The 16,987-nt window shown below is 42.0% G+C and overlaps 1 protein-coding gene across 2 annotated transcripts in view; it reads left to right on the top strand.

Annotated features, from left to right (window-relative positions):
* Positions 1-16,987, top strand: part of UBE2R2 (ubiquitin conjugating enzyme E2 R2) — a 108,925-nt gene that overhangs the window by 61,344 nt on the left and 30,594 nt on the right. For both annotated transcript variants that reach the window (XM_030817576.1, XM_030817575.1), the window contains exon 2: positions 11,601-11,687. In XM_030817576.1, the coding sequence (XP_030673436.1) occupies positions 11,601-11,687 (87 nt within the window). The remainder of the gene's footprint in view (positions 1-11,600; positions 11,688-16,987) is intronic.

Raw genomic sequence — 16,987 nt, 5'->3', positions numbered from 1 at the left:
GAAAATCACTTCAGGTCTTGAGTTTGGGCAACATAGTGAGACTCTGTCTCTAAAAAATAAAAAATAATTGTGTCTTGGGATCCATTTTTGAAGGTTCTCTTAAAATTTGTATATGATCCTCATGATAACTCCCTAGGGTCAGTGTTTTTCGCCATTTTATATAAAAAGGAACTTGAAATCTAGAGATTTAAATGAGTTGACCTAAGGTCAGAGGCCTAGCAAAGACAATGCTTAGAATTGTGCCTGACAAATAAAAGATAGAAAAATGTAAATTAAATAGTCAAGAATCATGCCAGGGCTACAACACAGGGCTACTGATTCTAGTACCTTCCCTTCTTCTTTTAAAATTGTTATGTTGTTCTGTGAATATAACTGAAATGGTATGAGATCTCATATTCATATGTTTACAGCAAGTTATATCTTATTTCATAAAATTTCAAAAAGGAAAGAAATTTCAGTGACAAGTTGGCTGAAGTAGGAGTATTAAATATGTGTATGAGGTAAGACATAGATAACTATAGGTCACCATATACATGTGAAATAGTATGTTTAAATTGTTAATAAGGACTGGGCATGGTGGCTCACACCTGTAATCCCAGCACTTTGGGATGCCAAGGCAGGTGGATCACCTGAGGTCAGGAGTTGGAGACCAGCCTGACTAACATGGTGAAACCCTGTCTCTACTAAAAATACAAAAATTAGCCAGATGTGGTGGCATGCGCCTGTAGCTACTCGGGAGACTGAAACAGGAGAATTGCTTGAACCCGGGAGGTGGAGGTTGCAGTGAGCCAAGATTGTGCCACTGCACTCTAGCCTGGGCGACAGAGCGAGACTCTGTCTCAAAAATAAGTAAATAAATAGTTAATAAGGTTCTGAAAAATAAGTAAAATAATAGAGATAGAGATAAAATTGTATAATTGCTCAGGGAAGCATTACAGCAGGATATTCCCCCTGAATGTTAACTTCAGCTGAATAGTTGAGGATTATAAACTCCTCTGAAAGAGTTCTTAGTACAGTTTAAATAGCCTTACCAGAAGCACACCAACCAATGTTACCTCTTCTAGTGGTAATGTAAGCATACTTTAGGCATGATGCTTTAAAAAAATCAATCATAAGGCCGGGGGCGGTGGCTCACGCCTGTAATCCCAGCACTTTGAGAGGCCGAGGCGGGCGGATCACGAGGTCAGCAGATCGAGACCATCGTGGCTAACATGGTGAAACCCCGTCTCTACTAAAAATACAAAAAATGTAGCCGGGCATGGTGGAGGGCGCCTGTAGTCCCAGCTACTCGGGAGGCTGAGGCAGGAGAATGACGTGAACTCGGGAGGTGGAGCTTGCAGCGAGCCGAGATCGTGCCACTGCACTCCAGCCTGGGCGATAGAGTGAGACTCCATCTCAAAAACAAATAAATAAAATAAATAGTTCGAGACCAGCCTGGCCAACATGGTGCAACCCCAACTGTACTAAAAATACAAAAATTAGCCAGGCGTGTTGGCACATGCCTGTAATCCCAGCTACTCCAGAGGCTGAGGCAAGAGAACAGCTTGAATTTGGGAAGTGGAGGTTGCAGTGAGCTGGGTGACAGAGCGAAACTCCATCTTAAAAAAAAAAAAAAATACTTCTAGAATAAAGTCAAAAGGGTCACATTAAAACTACTTATGATTGATTTTTTTTTTTTTTTTTTGAGACGGAGTCTCACTCTGTCGCCCAGGCTAGAGTGCAGTGGTGCGATCTCGGCTCACTGCAAGCTCCGCCTCCCAGGTTCATGCCATTCTCCTGCCTCAGCCTCCCGAGTAGCTGGGACTACTGGTGCCCGCCACCTATGCCCAGCTAATTTTTTGTGTTTTTAGTGGAGATGGGGTTACTCCGTGTTAGCCAGGATGGCCTCGATCTCCTTACCTCGTGATCCGCCCGCCTCGACCTCCCAAAGTGCTGGGATTATAAGCATGATGGAGGTAGTTTTAAAAAATTGTATAGTGGGCCGGGCGCGGTGGCTCACGCTTGTAATCCCAGCACTTTGGGAGGCCGAGGCGGGTGGATCACGAGGTCAGGAGATCGAGACCACAGTGAAACCCCGTCTCTACTAAAAATACAAAAAAAATTAGCCGGGCGTGGTGGCGGGCGCCTGTAGTCCCAGCTACTGGGTGAGGCTGAGGCAGGAGAATGGCGTGAACCCAGGAGGCGGAGCTTGCAGTGAGCCGAGATAGCGCCACTGCACTCCAGCCTGGGCGACAGAGCGAGACTCCGTCTCAAAAGAAAAAAATTATATAGTAGATAATGGTCAAAAAGCTGAAAGTTCAAGAATAATTCAAAATATTAGTAGATGCTTAAAGAAAATACAGAAACTCCATTAATACTACTAACCAATATTTATTAAGATTTAAGTAGAATATAATTAGGTTTGGTAAGGCTTTAAGAAAACTAATTCCATAATCATCAAAGTCTTAAGGTTGGTATTAATCTTTCCAGTTGTCTTATCAAAAGCTGATAGTATTATAATCTAAGGGCAAGTAGGTAAAAGAGATAAAACAGTGAAAATTAGCAATATATGAAACAGCCTTCATGATTTTTGCCTCTCTCTCTCTCTCTCTCTCTCTCTCTCTCTCCCCCCCTCCGTCTTTCCTCAGCCTCCTGAATAGCTGGGATTACAGGCAACTGCCATCATCACACCCAGCTAATTTTTGTATTTTTAGTAAGTGATGGGGTTTCACCATGTTGGCCAGGCTGGTCTTGAACTCCTGACCTCAGGTGATCTGCCCACCTCAGCCTCCCAAAGTGCTGAGATTACAGGCGTGAGCCACTGCACCCATCCACCTATTTATATTTTTATAGCTTTTATTTGTCAGGCACAGTTCTAAACATTGTTCAAACATTACCTCATTTAATCCTCATACAAACGCATTAAATAAGTACTATTATCCCCTGTTTACTGGTGAGGAAACTGAGATATAAATTAAGTAATTGAGCAATATGCAGCGGCTCAGGGATCTGTCCAGGAGAACGATGGCTGTTTGGACCAGTGGCCCAGGTCCAAACTTACTAAAGTAATTTACTGAGGCAGTTGTAAGTAAAGGAAGGCAGGCCAGGTGCAGTGGCTCACGCCTGTAATCCCAGCATTTAGAGAGGCTGAGGCAGGAGGATCATTGAGCCCAGGAGTTCGAGACCAGTCTTGGAAACATGGCGAAACCCTGTCCCTACAAAAATTAATGAAAAATTAGCCAGACCTGGTGGTGCGCATCTATAGTCCCAGTTACTCTGGAGACTGAGATGGGAGGATCACTTGAATCTTGGAGATGGAGGTTGCCATGAGCCAAGATTGCACCACTGCACTCCAGCCTGGTTGACAGAGTGAGACCCCGTTTCAAATTTACAAAAAAAAGGCAGGTTTATTAGAGAACATAGGAAAATACATTGCGAGCGAGGCAACCAGCAGCCTGCCAGAGGGAAGCCAACTGCAGAGAAACAAAAGCTTGCTAGAGATTTTATAGGATAGTGTTTATGCTGTATGCTGAAGAGGGCTTTGTGGAGTACTGAAAACGCCAAGGTTGCAGTGAGCTAACTTGCAGGTGTGTGGTGATAGTTGGGCACAGGAAGATTGTGAGTTATTTGCACAGGAGGACTTACGTGTCCTGGACGATGAAGAAAGGCTGACTTGTGGCTTATCTGCTTTCTTTTATTGCTTTTCCCTCGGTCCCACTAGCCTGACTCCTTTTCCCTAATTAGGACTATACAGAGTCCCAGCATTTTAGGAGGCCAAAGCGGGAGGATTGCTTGAGCCCAGAAGTTTGAGACCAGCCTGGGCAAAATGGTGAAATCTTTACAAAAAATCAAAAATTTAGCTGGGCATGGTGGCATGGCCTGTGGTCTCAGCTGCTCAGGAGGCTGGGGCAGGATCGCTTGAGCCTGTGAGGTCAAGGCTGGCAGTGGTCCATGTTTGTGCCACTGTACTCTAGCCTGGGTGACAGCTTAACCCTGTCTTAATCAGTCAATCAATCAGTCGATCAATATAAATTAAGTAAGGATTGCTTAAAATAACAGCTGAGTTGTAGAGTCAGGATTCAAACCCAGATAGTCCTGGCTTCTTGAGTCAGTGTTCTTTACTGCTATCCTGTGCTACCTTTTATTATATTGGTGCATATCATCTATTCTACATAAATTTTCATGCATCACTGCAAAGATTTCTCTTAGTATCCTAAGTAATCTTAACAAGACTTTTTTTTGAGACAGGGTCTCTCTGTCACCCAGGCTGGAGTGCAGTGGCGTGATCACAGCTTACTGCAGACTCGACCTCCTGGGCTCAGGTGATTTTCCCACCTCAGCCTCCTGAGTGGCTGGGATTACAGGCGCGTCCACCACGCCTGGCAAATTTTTGTATTTTTTGTAGAGATGGGATTTCACCATGTTGCCCAGACTAGTCTTGAACTCAAGCAACCTGCCCACCTAGGCCTCCCAAAGTGCTGGAATTACAGGCACAAGCCATGGCGCCTGGTCACAAGACTTTTTTTTTTTTTTTTTTGAGATGGTGTTTTGTTTAATAATTGATTTCTGCTTTTATGTCAGTTCTCTTTCTTCTGCTTGCTTTTAGTTTAATTTCATAGTCTGTCTGCTTTCCTTTTTTTTTTATTTTGTTTGTTTGTTTGTTTTGTTTTTTTTTGAGACAAGGTCTCACTGTGGCACCCAGGCTGGAGTGCAGTGGCAAGATTATGATTCACTGCAGCCTCAACCTCCCAAACTTAAGTGATCCTTCTACCTCAGCCTCCCAAGTAGCTGGGACCTCAGGGGTGCACCATCATTCCTGGCAACTTTTTGTATTTTTTGTAAAGATGAGGTCTTACCGTGTTGCTCGGGCTGCTCTCCAACTCCTGTGCTCAAGCAATCCACCCGCCTCGGCCTCCCTAAGTAAGTGCTGGGTTTGTAGGTGTGAGCCACTGAAACTGGCCTAATTTTGTATTTTTCTCATTTCTTAAGTAGAAGCTTCTATTATTGAAATGAGACCTACATCTTTTCCAGTGTAAGCAATTCTAAAAATTTCCATTTGAATATTGCTTTAGGTATATGTTACAGATTTTCATGTCATTTTTTTCATGTTCAGTTAAACAATTTTCTAAGTAACATTGTGGCTTCCTCTTTATACTGTGATTTGTACAGTTATGTAATTTCCAAATATTTGGGGATTTACTAAATATCTTTGAATTTAGAAAATCAAAATTTCTAGCTTAATTCATTGTGGTCAAAGAATATGCTATGTATTATGTCATTTCTTTAAACTTCAGATGTTGTACGTTTAGATGTTGTAGATAGATGTTGTACGTTCCAGAATATGGTATGTCTTGGTGCGTGTTCTGTGTGTCCACAAAAATAATTTGTATGCTGCTGTTGTTTGGTGGCATGTTGTCTTCTGTATCCTTACTGAGTTTTTGTCTCCTTGTACTTTAAACCAGGGGTCCCTACCCGATACTGATCTGATACCACTTTGTGGCCTGTTAGGAAGTAGGCCGCACAGCAGGAGGTGAGCTCGGCCTCCAGTCAGATCAGCTCGGGCATTAGATTCTCAAGGAGTGTGAACCCTGTTGTGAACTGGGCATGTGAGGGATCTAGGTTGAGTGTTCCTTATGAGAATCTGACTAATGCCTGATGATTTGAGGTGGAACAGTTTTATCCCCAAACACCCACCTCACTACCCTTCCCACTCCTCCGTCCTCTTGTCCATGGAAAAATTGTTTCAATGAAATCAGTCCCTGGTGCCAAAAGGGTTGGGGACCACTGCTTTAGACTGTTGAGAGAGAAGTGATGATATCTTCAACTGTAATTGTGCATTTTTCTATTTTTCCATTTGGTGGATAAAAGTTTTTAGTTAATCATTTTGTGTTCTAAAGCTCTGTTGTTACTAGGTGCACACACAGTTAATATTATGTCTTTGTGAATTGATCCCCTTATGAAATTACCCTCTTTATCTGTGATAATATTTTTTGTTCTAAAGTATACTTTCTCTGTTATTCAGATAGCCACTCCAGCTTTATTAACTAACCTCGAGTTAGTTTAGTTTAGATTTCACCAGTTTCTGCACTAATGTATTAATTAAGGTATAATTCATATACCATAAAATTCACCCTTTTAAAGTATATAGTTCAGTGGTTTTTAGTATATTCAGATGGTTGTACAGCCATCACCACCATCTAACTCCAGAATATTTCATCATCTCAAAAAGAATCCCCATACTCATTAGCACTCACTCTGTATTCTCCTGTGCCTCCATATCATCATCTTATTTCAGAGTCCAGTTCAGGATATCACACTATATTTAGTTGTCTCGTCTTTTTAGTCTCCTCCAGTCTTTGATGGTTTCTCCGTCTTTCCTTATTTTTTGTGACCTTGACAATTTTTGAAGAGGATGGGTCAGATTTGGCAGAATATTCCTCCATTTGGGTTATCTGATGTTTTTCTCATGACTAGAATGGGGTTATAGATTTTGGGGGAAGAATACCACAAAGGTGAAGTATCTTTCTTACCACATCATATCAGGGAGGTCTTGATACCAATATGATTTACCGCTAGTGATGTTAACCTTGATCACTTGGTTAACATGTCTGCCAGATTTCTCTACGGTAGAGCTACTATTTCTTTCCATACTCTATTGTTAGAAAGCGAGTCATTAAATCCAGCCCACACTCTAGGAAAGGGGAATTCAACTTCACCACCTGAATGTGGATTATGATTATTTGTAGTACTACTGTAAGGAAGATTTGACCCTTCTCCTCCAGTATTTTTCTATTCAGTAATACTTATCAGTATGTACTCATTTATATTTATTTCATATTTTGGGTAACAGTATTACATTATGTATTTTATAGCTTAGATTGTTCTAATTTTGGCCATTAGGAGCTCTTGCAGGTTGGCTCCTATGCTGTTTTGAAATACTCCAATTTGTTTTCTTTAGCACTTACTTTTTGGCATTATAAGGTGCTCTAGGCTTGTCTTTTATTTTTCCTGCCACAGATCTAGAATCAGGTGTTTCACCAAAGGGCCCTGGTTCCTTTTATTGAATAATGATATTTTATATTATTTTATTTATCTTTTGAGATGGAGTCTCATTCTATCGCCCAGGCTGGAGTGCAGTGGTGCGATCTCGGCTCACTGCAACCTCTCCTGCCTGGGTTCAAGCAATTCTACTGCCTCAGCCTCCCGAGTAGCTGGGATTACAGGCACCTGCCCCTGCACCTGGCTAATTTTTAGTTTTACTAGAGATGGGGTTTCACCATCTTGGCCAGGCTGGTCTTGAACTCCTGAGCTCGTGATCCACCCGCCTAGGGCTCCAAAAGTGCTGGGATTACAGGCGTGAGCCACCATGCCGGCCAAGTAATGATATTTTAGAAACCAAGGTCTCTGAGGGACCTGGGTGTTTGGGCTCCAGCCTTTTTTCCCCCTAATCAGCTTTACTGTGATTTTAATGCATATGTCATACAGTTCACCCATTTATTAAAGTATATAGTTTAGTGGTTTCTAGCATATTCACAAAGTCGTGTAACCATCACCAAAATCAATTTTAGAATACATTGTCATCTGAAAAAGAAACCTTGGGCCGAGGATAGTGGCTGATACCTGTAATCCTAGCACTTCGGGATTCTGAGGCGGACGGGTCACCTGAGGTCAAGAGTTTGAGACCATCCTGGCCAACATGGCGAAACCCCGTCTCTACTAAAAATACAAAAATTAGCCAGGAGTGGTGGCACATGCCTGTAATCCCAGCTACTCGAGAGGCTGAGGCAGGAGAATCGCTTGAACCCAGGAAGTGGAAGTTGCAGAGAGCTGAGATCATGCCACTGCACTTCAGCTTGGGCAACAGAGCAAGACTCCATCTCAAAAATAATAATTTTAATTGTGTCCCATTTCTTTTTACTTTTGTTCCTTGTGTTCTTGGTGTCACATCTACAAAACTTAGTGAATGCAAGGTTATGCAGATTTACACCTATGTTTTCTTTTAAGAATTTTATAGTTTCTCTCTTATCTTAGTCCTCCAATTCAATTCATTGTTGACGCTGTCTACCTGGAGATAGCATCAGATTCTATAGGTTAAGGACTCAGTCCCACAAGAAAGACTGCCTCCATTTCGGATGCCTGTGGCAGACCTATACTCCTGATGAATCAGCTATAAATTGGGATTTCCACTACTCCCCCTTAAAAGAATAAGATCAATAAGGCCAGGTGCAGTGGCTCATGTCTGTAATCCCAGCATTTTGGGATGCCGAGGCAGGCAGATCATGAGGTCAAGAGATCGACACCATCCTGGCCAACATGGTGAAACCCCATCTCTACTAAAAAATACAAAAAATTAGCTGGGCATGGTGGCATGCCCCTGTAGTCCCAGCTACTCAGGAGGCTGAGGCAGGAGGATCACTTGAACCTGGGAGGTGGAGGTTGCAGTGAGCCGAGATTGCACCACTGCACTCCAGCCTGGTGACAGAGCAAGACTCTGTCTCAAAAAAAAAAAAAAAAAAGAATAAGGTCAATAAATTGACCTATCTTCAAATTCACTATTTTTTCTAACTGCTCAAATCTGTTGCTCAGCACCTAATTTTTTTTTTAATTTCAGTTTTTGTACTTCCAATTCTCCTCTTCCCCATTCCTTCATCAAAAGGAATGAACAGGCCAGTTGTGGTTGCTCACATCTGTAAATCCCAGCACTTTGGGAGGCCGAAGTGTGGGGATTGCTTGAGCCCAGGAGTTCGAGACCCAGCCTGGGCAACATGATGAAACCTCCAGCCCCACAAAAAAATTAGCTGGGCTTAGAGGTGCATGCTTGTAGTCCCATCTACTCAGGTGGCTGAGGTGGGTGAATCACTTGAGCCCAGAATGTCAGGGTTGCAGTGAGCTGTAACGCAGTGCACTCTGTCTAGCCTGGGTGACAGAGCAAGACCCTGTCTCAAAGAATCAACAGTTTTTGTACTTAAACAACTGAAGAATCTCTCTCTGTCTCTTTCCCCTCCCACCCCCAACCCCCACCTCTTTTTTTTTTTTTTTTTTTTTGAGACAGGCTCTTCCTCTGTTGCCCAGCCCTGAGTGCAGTGGTATGATCATAGCCCACTGCAGCCCCACCTCCTGGGCTCAAGTGATCCTCCCACCTCAGCCTCCTATGTAGCCGGGACCACAGACACCACCGTACCCGACTGATTTTTAAATTTTTTGTAGAGATAGGGTCTCGCTACCTTGCCTAGGCTTGTCTGAAATTCTGGGCTCAAGGGATCCACCTGCCTCAGCCCTCCAAAGTGTTGGGATTACAGGCGTGAGCCACCACTTTTTGTGGATTTTTAAAAATAATTTATCTCATTACTGATATTCAGTATTTATGGGTGAGACATCATTCTCATGCTTTCCTTTAAGTTCTTTAGCCATGATTTTCTTTAGTCCTTTGAAATGTTTAAAGGTTTAAAGATAAGCTAACTTAAGTCTTTGCCTAGTAACTTTAATACTTAGGTTTCCAGTTTCTATTGATTCTTTTTTTTTCTCCTGTTGTATGGACCATACTTTGTTCATACCTTGTAATATTTTGCTGAAAACTAGAAATTTAAATAATATACAGTGGCACCTACAGAAATCCAATTCTCCTCTTCCCCAGGGTTTTTGTTGTTGCCATTGCTGCTCCTGTTGTAATTACTGTTGACTTCTCTTACCTAATTATATAATGTCGATATTAGTTGTTATGTGTGGCCAGTGAATTCTCCACTCAGCTTAGTGGTCAGGTAATGATTGAACAGAGATTTTCTTGGTTTTCTAGAACCAGTTAGTTACCTAGAATTTGTGGAGAGGCTCTGCATATGTGTCATTGCATGTCTTCAACTTAATTCAGACAGTCATTTGCAAACTCTTTACTTTCTTGTTGCATACATTCTCAAGTTAAGCCAGAGGTATAAAGTTAGGGCCTTCTTAGGGCTTTCCTGAGCATGCACATAGTGCTGGCATGTGCATAGCTCTGCACATTGTCATGGTATTATAGACTCACAATAATTTGTCAGAGCTTTTCAGAACCATAATGGACAACTCTTAGCCCAGCCCAGCTTTTCCTTAACGTTTTTTGGTTAGTCTGTTTTGTATTTTCCACTGCCTCAGGTACCTTTAAGATTAAATAGTTGCCTGCCATTGTTTTCATCAAAGCTGCCAAGGAAAATGTTTTCATATTGGCCAAAGCTCCAAATCCGATCACGTGTAGACAGCCTTGCAAGTGGAGTTTTCTAGGGAACCATAAGAAAGGTAAACTAATGACAATTCTCTAGGAGTAAGGCTTTGGCGAAATGCCAGCCCATTCTGTCCTCTCCAGGGCCTGTCAGCTTCCTTGGTTTTTACTTTGAATGTGTTTTAAGGCTGCTGCACAGCTAGAGTATAGGAGATTGGATTAGGGTAAGTTAAAATCATGTAGCTTGATGTTCTTACTGAATGTCAGCCATTTTCTTTAAATATCTACTCCTTGAATTGTTGCAAGCCTCTGGTTATTTTCTGGAATTCTGAAAATGTTGATGCTTATAATTTTTGGCAATTTTCTCATTGCTTTTATGGAAGACAGAACTTTTCAGGTTTTCTGGATTTCTTCATATATAAAATACAGGGATACTGCAAAGGACATTCACTGCAGCAGGATTTGTAACAGCAAAGGTGTGAGAAACAACCCAAATGCCCAAAATAAGGGAATAGTTTTATAAAATGGTTCATGTAGGTATACATTTGATGGAGTATAATGCAGATACTGACAGTCACCCATGTAGAGAGAATATTTTATGGTGTAAAAAAATGTTTACAATGTGATATAGGTGAAAAAAGCAGAATACAAAATACGGTATGTTGAAGTTTTTAAAAATAAGTTTTGTAAAGGAAATCAGCAATGTCAGCATTTATTATTTCTGGGTGATAGAATGACAGTTAAATTATGTGAGTAAAAAGAAAAATACCGTTGTTCCATATTGTGTACCCTAAAATTAGATTATTTTGTTATAAAAATAAAATGTACAGAGTACTGTTTTTCACTCGTGAGCCAAGTTAAAATTATGTATGTTTGTGTATGTGAGTGAGTGCGTGAGTTTTGGTGACTTAAAATAGCCTTTTATAGGGGCAGGGCACAGTGGCTCACACCTGTAATCCCAGCACTTTTGGGAGGCCGAGGCAGGTAGATCACAAGGTCAAGAGATTGAGACCATCCTGGCCAACATGGTGAAACCCCGTCTCTACTAAAAATGCAAAAATTAGCTGGACGTGGTGGCGTGCACCTGTAGTCCCAGCTACTCGGGAGGCTGAGGCAGGAGAATCGCTTGAACCTGGGAGGTGGAGATTGCAGTGAGCTGAGGTCACGTCACTGCACTCCAGCCTGCTGACAGAGTGAGACTCCATCTTAAAAAAAAAAAAAAAAAGGCTTTTATAAATATTTGAAGGGATGCTGTAAGAACATACTAATGACCCTGGCACTGGGGATAACAAAGTATGTCTGAGCTACTTTAATCTCAAGAGTTTACTCTATGAAAGGAGCTTTGTTTCTGTGGGGTGTAGTAGGGTGAATTATTAGGCAGATGAATAAGTTATAGTCTCATTTATTAGCATTTCATTTTTTTTCTTTTCAGGCGCATATTAAATTTCCTATTGACTACCCCTATTCACCACCTACCTTCAGATTCTTGACCAAAATGTGGCACCCCAACATTTATGAGGTAAGAGACATCCATCATAAATTTCTCTGAAGATTTTTTTTTTTAAATCAGTACTTTAAAATAGCCTATCTCAGCACACTTTGATAGTTAGGCTTTTGTAGCCATAGAGAAATATTAATGATTTTGCACTTCAGTTAACAGTTTCTGGATTAATTATTTAACATTTGTGTAGTTTTATAATACCCTGTGTATATTCTACAGGGTAAAGGATAAAGTAAAGGATTTGGGCTTTAGACTTTTGCTGTTCATTGCTAGGGTTATAATACACATGTGTTTAACATGTGCATTTAAAAATTTAGTAGATAATGTAATATAAATTTATTTGTATGCCTATCCTCTAACTTCACAGCAAGGGTCACCTGTTCCTATGATGAGAGATTCAGCTTTTGGTGGGGGGAGCGGGATTTATCGCATTACATTTGGACTGGCCTCCTTTTAGGAATTGCTGCTGAACATTTGAGAGGCTCTTTTGGAATAAATTCAAGGTGAGGTTCTTCTACTAGACAAGTGCACATGCCTCAGGGAAGGGGAAGCATTTCTAGCTTTGTTGATGGAACGTACTTAGCTTTGGGCTAATCCATAAGGATACTATAATAATGCATTCTGTTTCTCAGGATGATATATCAGGGCCCGCTAGTTTTTTTCTTTTGAGGCTACTCTTCACTATTCTATAAGTGTACTTTTTTATTTGTTTGTTTGTTTTTGAGACAATCTCGCTCTGTAGCCCAGGCTGGAGTGCAGTGGCTCAATCTTGCTCACTGCTACCTCTGCCTCGCAGCTCCCAGTTCAAGCAGTTCTCCTGCTTCAGCCTCCCGTGTAGCTGGGATTACAGGCAGGCATGCGCCACCATGCCCAGCTAATTTTTGTATTTTTAGTAGAGATGGGGTTTCACCATGTTGGCCAGGCTGTTCTTGAACTCCTGACCTTGTGATCCACCCACCTCGGTCTCCCAAGGTGCTGGGATTACAGGCGTGAGCCACCGCGCCTGGCCTACTATTCTAAAAGTGTGTTTTTAAATCTCCAAATGTTTTGGGGGTTTTGCAGATATCTTTCTGTTAGGAACTTCCAGTTAAATTCCATTGTGATCTGAAAGCAGACATTGTATGATTTCTATTTTTAAAAATTTGTCAATATGTGCCTTATGGCCCAGAATGTGGTACATCTTCATGAAAGTTCCATGTGAGCTCAAGAACAGTGTGTAATCCGCAGTTACTAGTGTAGTAGTCTACAATGCTCATTATATACACTTGAAGAATGGTGTTGCTGAGTCCAGCTATGTCTTTACTTATTTTCTGCCTGCCAGCTCTGTCCATTTCAAAAAACAAAACAAAAAAAACCATTCTGTAATCTTTTTCGTTGCAATATGGTTTTGCAGTGGTCTCATTTTTTCATAGCAGCATCCCAAGCATAGAAATTGCTTTAGATTCTTGCCATCTTAGTCATGCATCAGTTCTTTTTTTTGGCCCTGTGGATGTTGGAAGTACCTTTGCTCCAGAAACTGAGCTAACATCACCTTTAAATTGCTTTTATTTTATTTATTTATTTGTTATTTTGAGACAAAATCTCTGTCACCCACGCTGGAGTGCAGTGGTGCGATTTCAGCTAACTGAAACCTCCACCTCCTGGGTTCAAGCGATTCTCCTGTCTCAGCTTCTTGGGTAGCTGGGACTACAGGTGTGCACCACCACACCCGGCTAATTTTTATATTTTTAGCAGAGACAGTGTTTCACCATGTTGGCCAGGGTGGCCTCGAACTTCTGACCCCAAGTGATCCACCTGCCTTGGCCTCCCAAAGTGCTGGGATTACAGGGTAAGCCACCATGCCCGGCCACCTTTAAGTTGCTTTTAGGCAAGAAATGGAGAACCCGCTCTAGGGTCTTGAATTTGGAGTTCATTCTGTATAAATGAGCACATTGGGGCAGCTGTGTCATTTTCCACAGTCTGTTTCTTATGTAAGACATCTTAATTTTTCTTTTTCAGACAGAACAGACTGGTACTGAAATGACATATAGTTTTCTTTTTAGAAATAAGCTTTCTAAATATTGTTTAATATTTGACATAATATAAATAAACAATAGTGAATACACTGTTTTGTGTAACAACGTTATCTTCCTTTTGTAGGAAAGAGTCTGTAGAAATAATTCATTGTTTCCTAAGTTCAAACTGAGTTCCGTACGCACAGCAGTATTTTGGTATCTGTCTTAGTACATTTGCCTAGACTGGATAATATATTAACAACAGAAATTATTGCTCACAATTCTGGAGGCTGGGAAGTCCAAGACCAAGCCACCAGCACATTTGGTCTGTTGAGGGCTTGTTTTTCATAGATGGCGCCTGTTTTGTTGCATCTTTATGGGAGAAGAGGCAAGGCAGTTCTCTCTTGCCTCTTTCTTTTTTTTCTCTTTTTTTTCTTTTTAGTAGAGACGAGGTTTCACCATGTTAGCCAGGATAGTCTTGATTGCCTGGCCTCGTGATCTGCCTGCCTTGGCCTCCCAAAGTGCTGGGATTACAGACGTGAGCCACCGCGCCTGGCCCTCTCTTGCCTCTTTCATAAGGGTGCTAATCCCATTCATGGATGATGCCAAAATTCAGACCATAACAATGTCCCTGTCTAATAATTAAAGGTTTTTGCCTTTACAGTTATGTGGTGTATATATAGATTTTAGATAGCAAGAAAGAAGTGAGAAGGAGCAAACTTTTGTCTTGCAATTGAGAGGTAATTACTTTTGTTTTTTTGAGATGGAGTCTCATTCTGTCACCCAGGCTGGAGTGTGGTGGCATGATTTCGGCTCACTGCAACCTCTGTCTGCCTTCAAGGATTCTTCTGCCCCAGCCTCCTGAGTAGCTGGGACTACAGGTGCGTGCCACCACGCCCAGCTAAATTTTGTATTTTTAGTAGAGACGGGGTTTCACCATATTGGTCAGGCTGGTCTCTTAACTCCTGATTGTGATCCTCCCACCTCAGCCTCCCAAAGTGCTGGGGTTACAGGCGTGAGCCACTGCACCCAGTGGAGAGTTAATTGCTCTTAAAGCCATATACATACTGTTTTCCATCTCAGTTATCTAATTTCCAAACACCTCTCCAAAAAGAAACAGAAAAATAGGATAAAGGAGTCAAAGCTCTACAGGAACGAAGTGTAGGTAGGTAATTACACTCCCCTTTCCACTTTTTTTTCAGTACGTAGGCTTTTAGTTCTTCCATGAGATACCATTAGATCATGATATAAAATTTTTTCCATATTCATAATGAATTTTTCTACAATAAAATGCATGCATATCCCATAAATGTGTAGATATTTTTCACACACAAATGTTTTGTTTTTAAAGAAGTGATAGGCCGGGCGCAGTGGCTCACCCTGTAATCCCAGCAATTACAGCACTTTGGGAGGCTGAGTTGAGGAGTTCGAGACCAGCCTGGTCAACATGGTGAAACCCCGTCTTTACTAAAAATACAAAAATCAGCCGGGTGTGGTGGCACACACGCCTGTAATCCCAGCTACTCAGCAGGATAAGGCAGGAGTATCGGCTTGAACCCGGGAGGCAGAGGTTGCAGTGAGCTGAGATCAAGCTAAGGCTGGGCTCGGTGGCTCACGCCTGTAATCCCAAAACTTTGGGAGGCCGAGGCAGGCAGATCATGAGGTCAGGAGTTTGAGACCAGCCTGGCCAACATGGTGGAACTCCGTCTCTACTAAAAATACAAAAATTAGCCAGGCGCGGTGGCAGGTGCCTGTAATCCCAGCTACTCAGGAGGCTGAGGCAAGAGAATTGCTTGAACCCAGGAGGCGGAGGTTGCAGTGAGCTGAGATCGTGCCACTGTACTCCAGCCTGGGCAACAGAGCAAGACTCTGTCTTGCGGGGAGGGGGTGGGTGGGGGAAGAAGTGACAAATCATATTTAGGAATTAAATTTGATGTTGTCAAAGGAATCATAAGAAACTCTTCTCATGAGACTATTAACCTTCATAGCAGTATGGAAATGGTATCAGAATTGAAATTTTTGAGGGCCAGTGTTGGTATTTGTGGTAATAGAGATCTAGAGACCCCATCTGGCCAAAAATAGTTTCTTATGTCATGTTTTTTTTTTTTTTTTTTTTTAATTTTTTGAGATGGAGTCTTGCTCTGTCACCCAGGCTAGAGTGCAATGGCGTAATCTTGGCTCACTGCAACCGCCGTCTCCTGGGTTCAAGAGATTCTCCTGCCTCAGCCTTCTGAGTAGCTGGGATTACAGGTGCCTGCCCAGCTGATTTTTGTATTTTTAGTAGAGACGCGGTTTTACATCTTGGCCAGGCTGGTCTCGAACTTTTGACTTCGTGATCCACCTGCCTCAGCCTCCCAAAGTGCTGGGATTACAGGAGTGAGCCACCACGCCTGGCTTTTATGATTTTAAAAAGACAGGTGTGGTCAGGTGTGGTGGCTCACGCCTGTAATCCTAGCACTTTGGGAGGCCGAGGTAGCCGGACCACTTGAGGCCAGGAGTTCAAGACTAGCCTGGCCAACACAGTGAAATCCCACCTCTACTAAAAATAGAAAAAATTAGCTGGGCATGGTGGCGCACACCTGTAATCCTAGTTGCTCGGGAGGCTGAGGCGTGAGAATCTCTTGAACCCAGGAGGCGGAGGTTGCAGTGAGCCAAAATTGCACCACTGCACTCCAGCCTGGGCAACAGAGCGAGACTCCTGTCTCAAAAAATAAATAAATCAAAAGACAAGCACTGTGGTCACAGTTTATTAAATAAATGTATAGATATATTACTGCAGCCCCCAAAAGTTGTAAATAACTGTTGTGTTACATGAGTGGATTTATTTTAAAATTGTCTTCTCCTTGAGTTAAAGCTGCAAAACTTTTTGTTGTTGTTGGCTGGGCACAGTGGCTTATGCCTATAATCCCAGCACTTTGGGAGGCTGAGGCAAGTTCACCAGGCATAGCGGCACATGCCTGTAGTCCCAGCTACTTGGAAGGCTGAGGTGGGAGGGTCACTTGAGCCTAGAAGGTTGAGGCTGCAGTGAACTCTGTATATGTATGTGTGTGTGTATATATATATATTTATATTTTCATCATTACCATATTTGTGAAATTCATTAGTATCAAGGGAAAACTAGGAAGACTAAGGAAATTTGATAGGAATTTGTCATCAGTGATTGTACTGCACAGTCTATTTCCTTTCTGCTTTGCACTGTGTTTAGTGAGCCTTAATATATATGTTACTGGTTACATTCTGGTCATATTGTTAAAAAGTAGACAACCAATGAGCACCATATTTTTCACAAACTGTATTACAATGAGAGTTCATATAACACTTTCT

This window comes from Nomascus leucogenys, chromosome 8 (assembly GCF_006542625.1).
Source record: "Nomascus leucogenys isolate Asia chromosome 8, Asia_NLE_v1, whole genome shotgun sequence".
Classification (NCBI taxonomy): Eukaryota; Metazoa; Chordata; class Mammalia; order Primates; family Hylobatidae; genus Nomascus; species Nomascus leucogenys.
The sequence above is the reverse complement of the archived record's forward strand: the minus strand, read 5'-3'. Positions and strand labels throughout refer to the sequence as shown.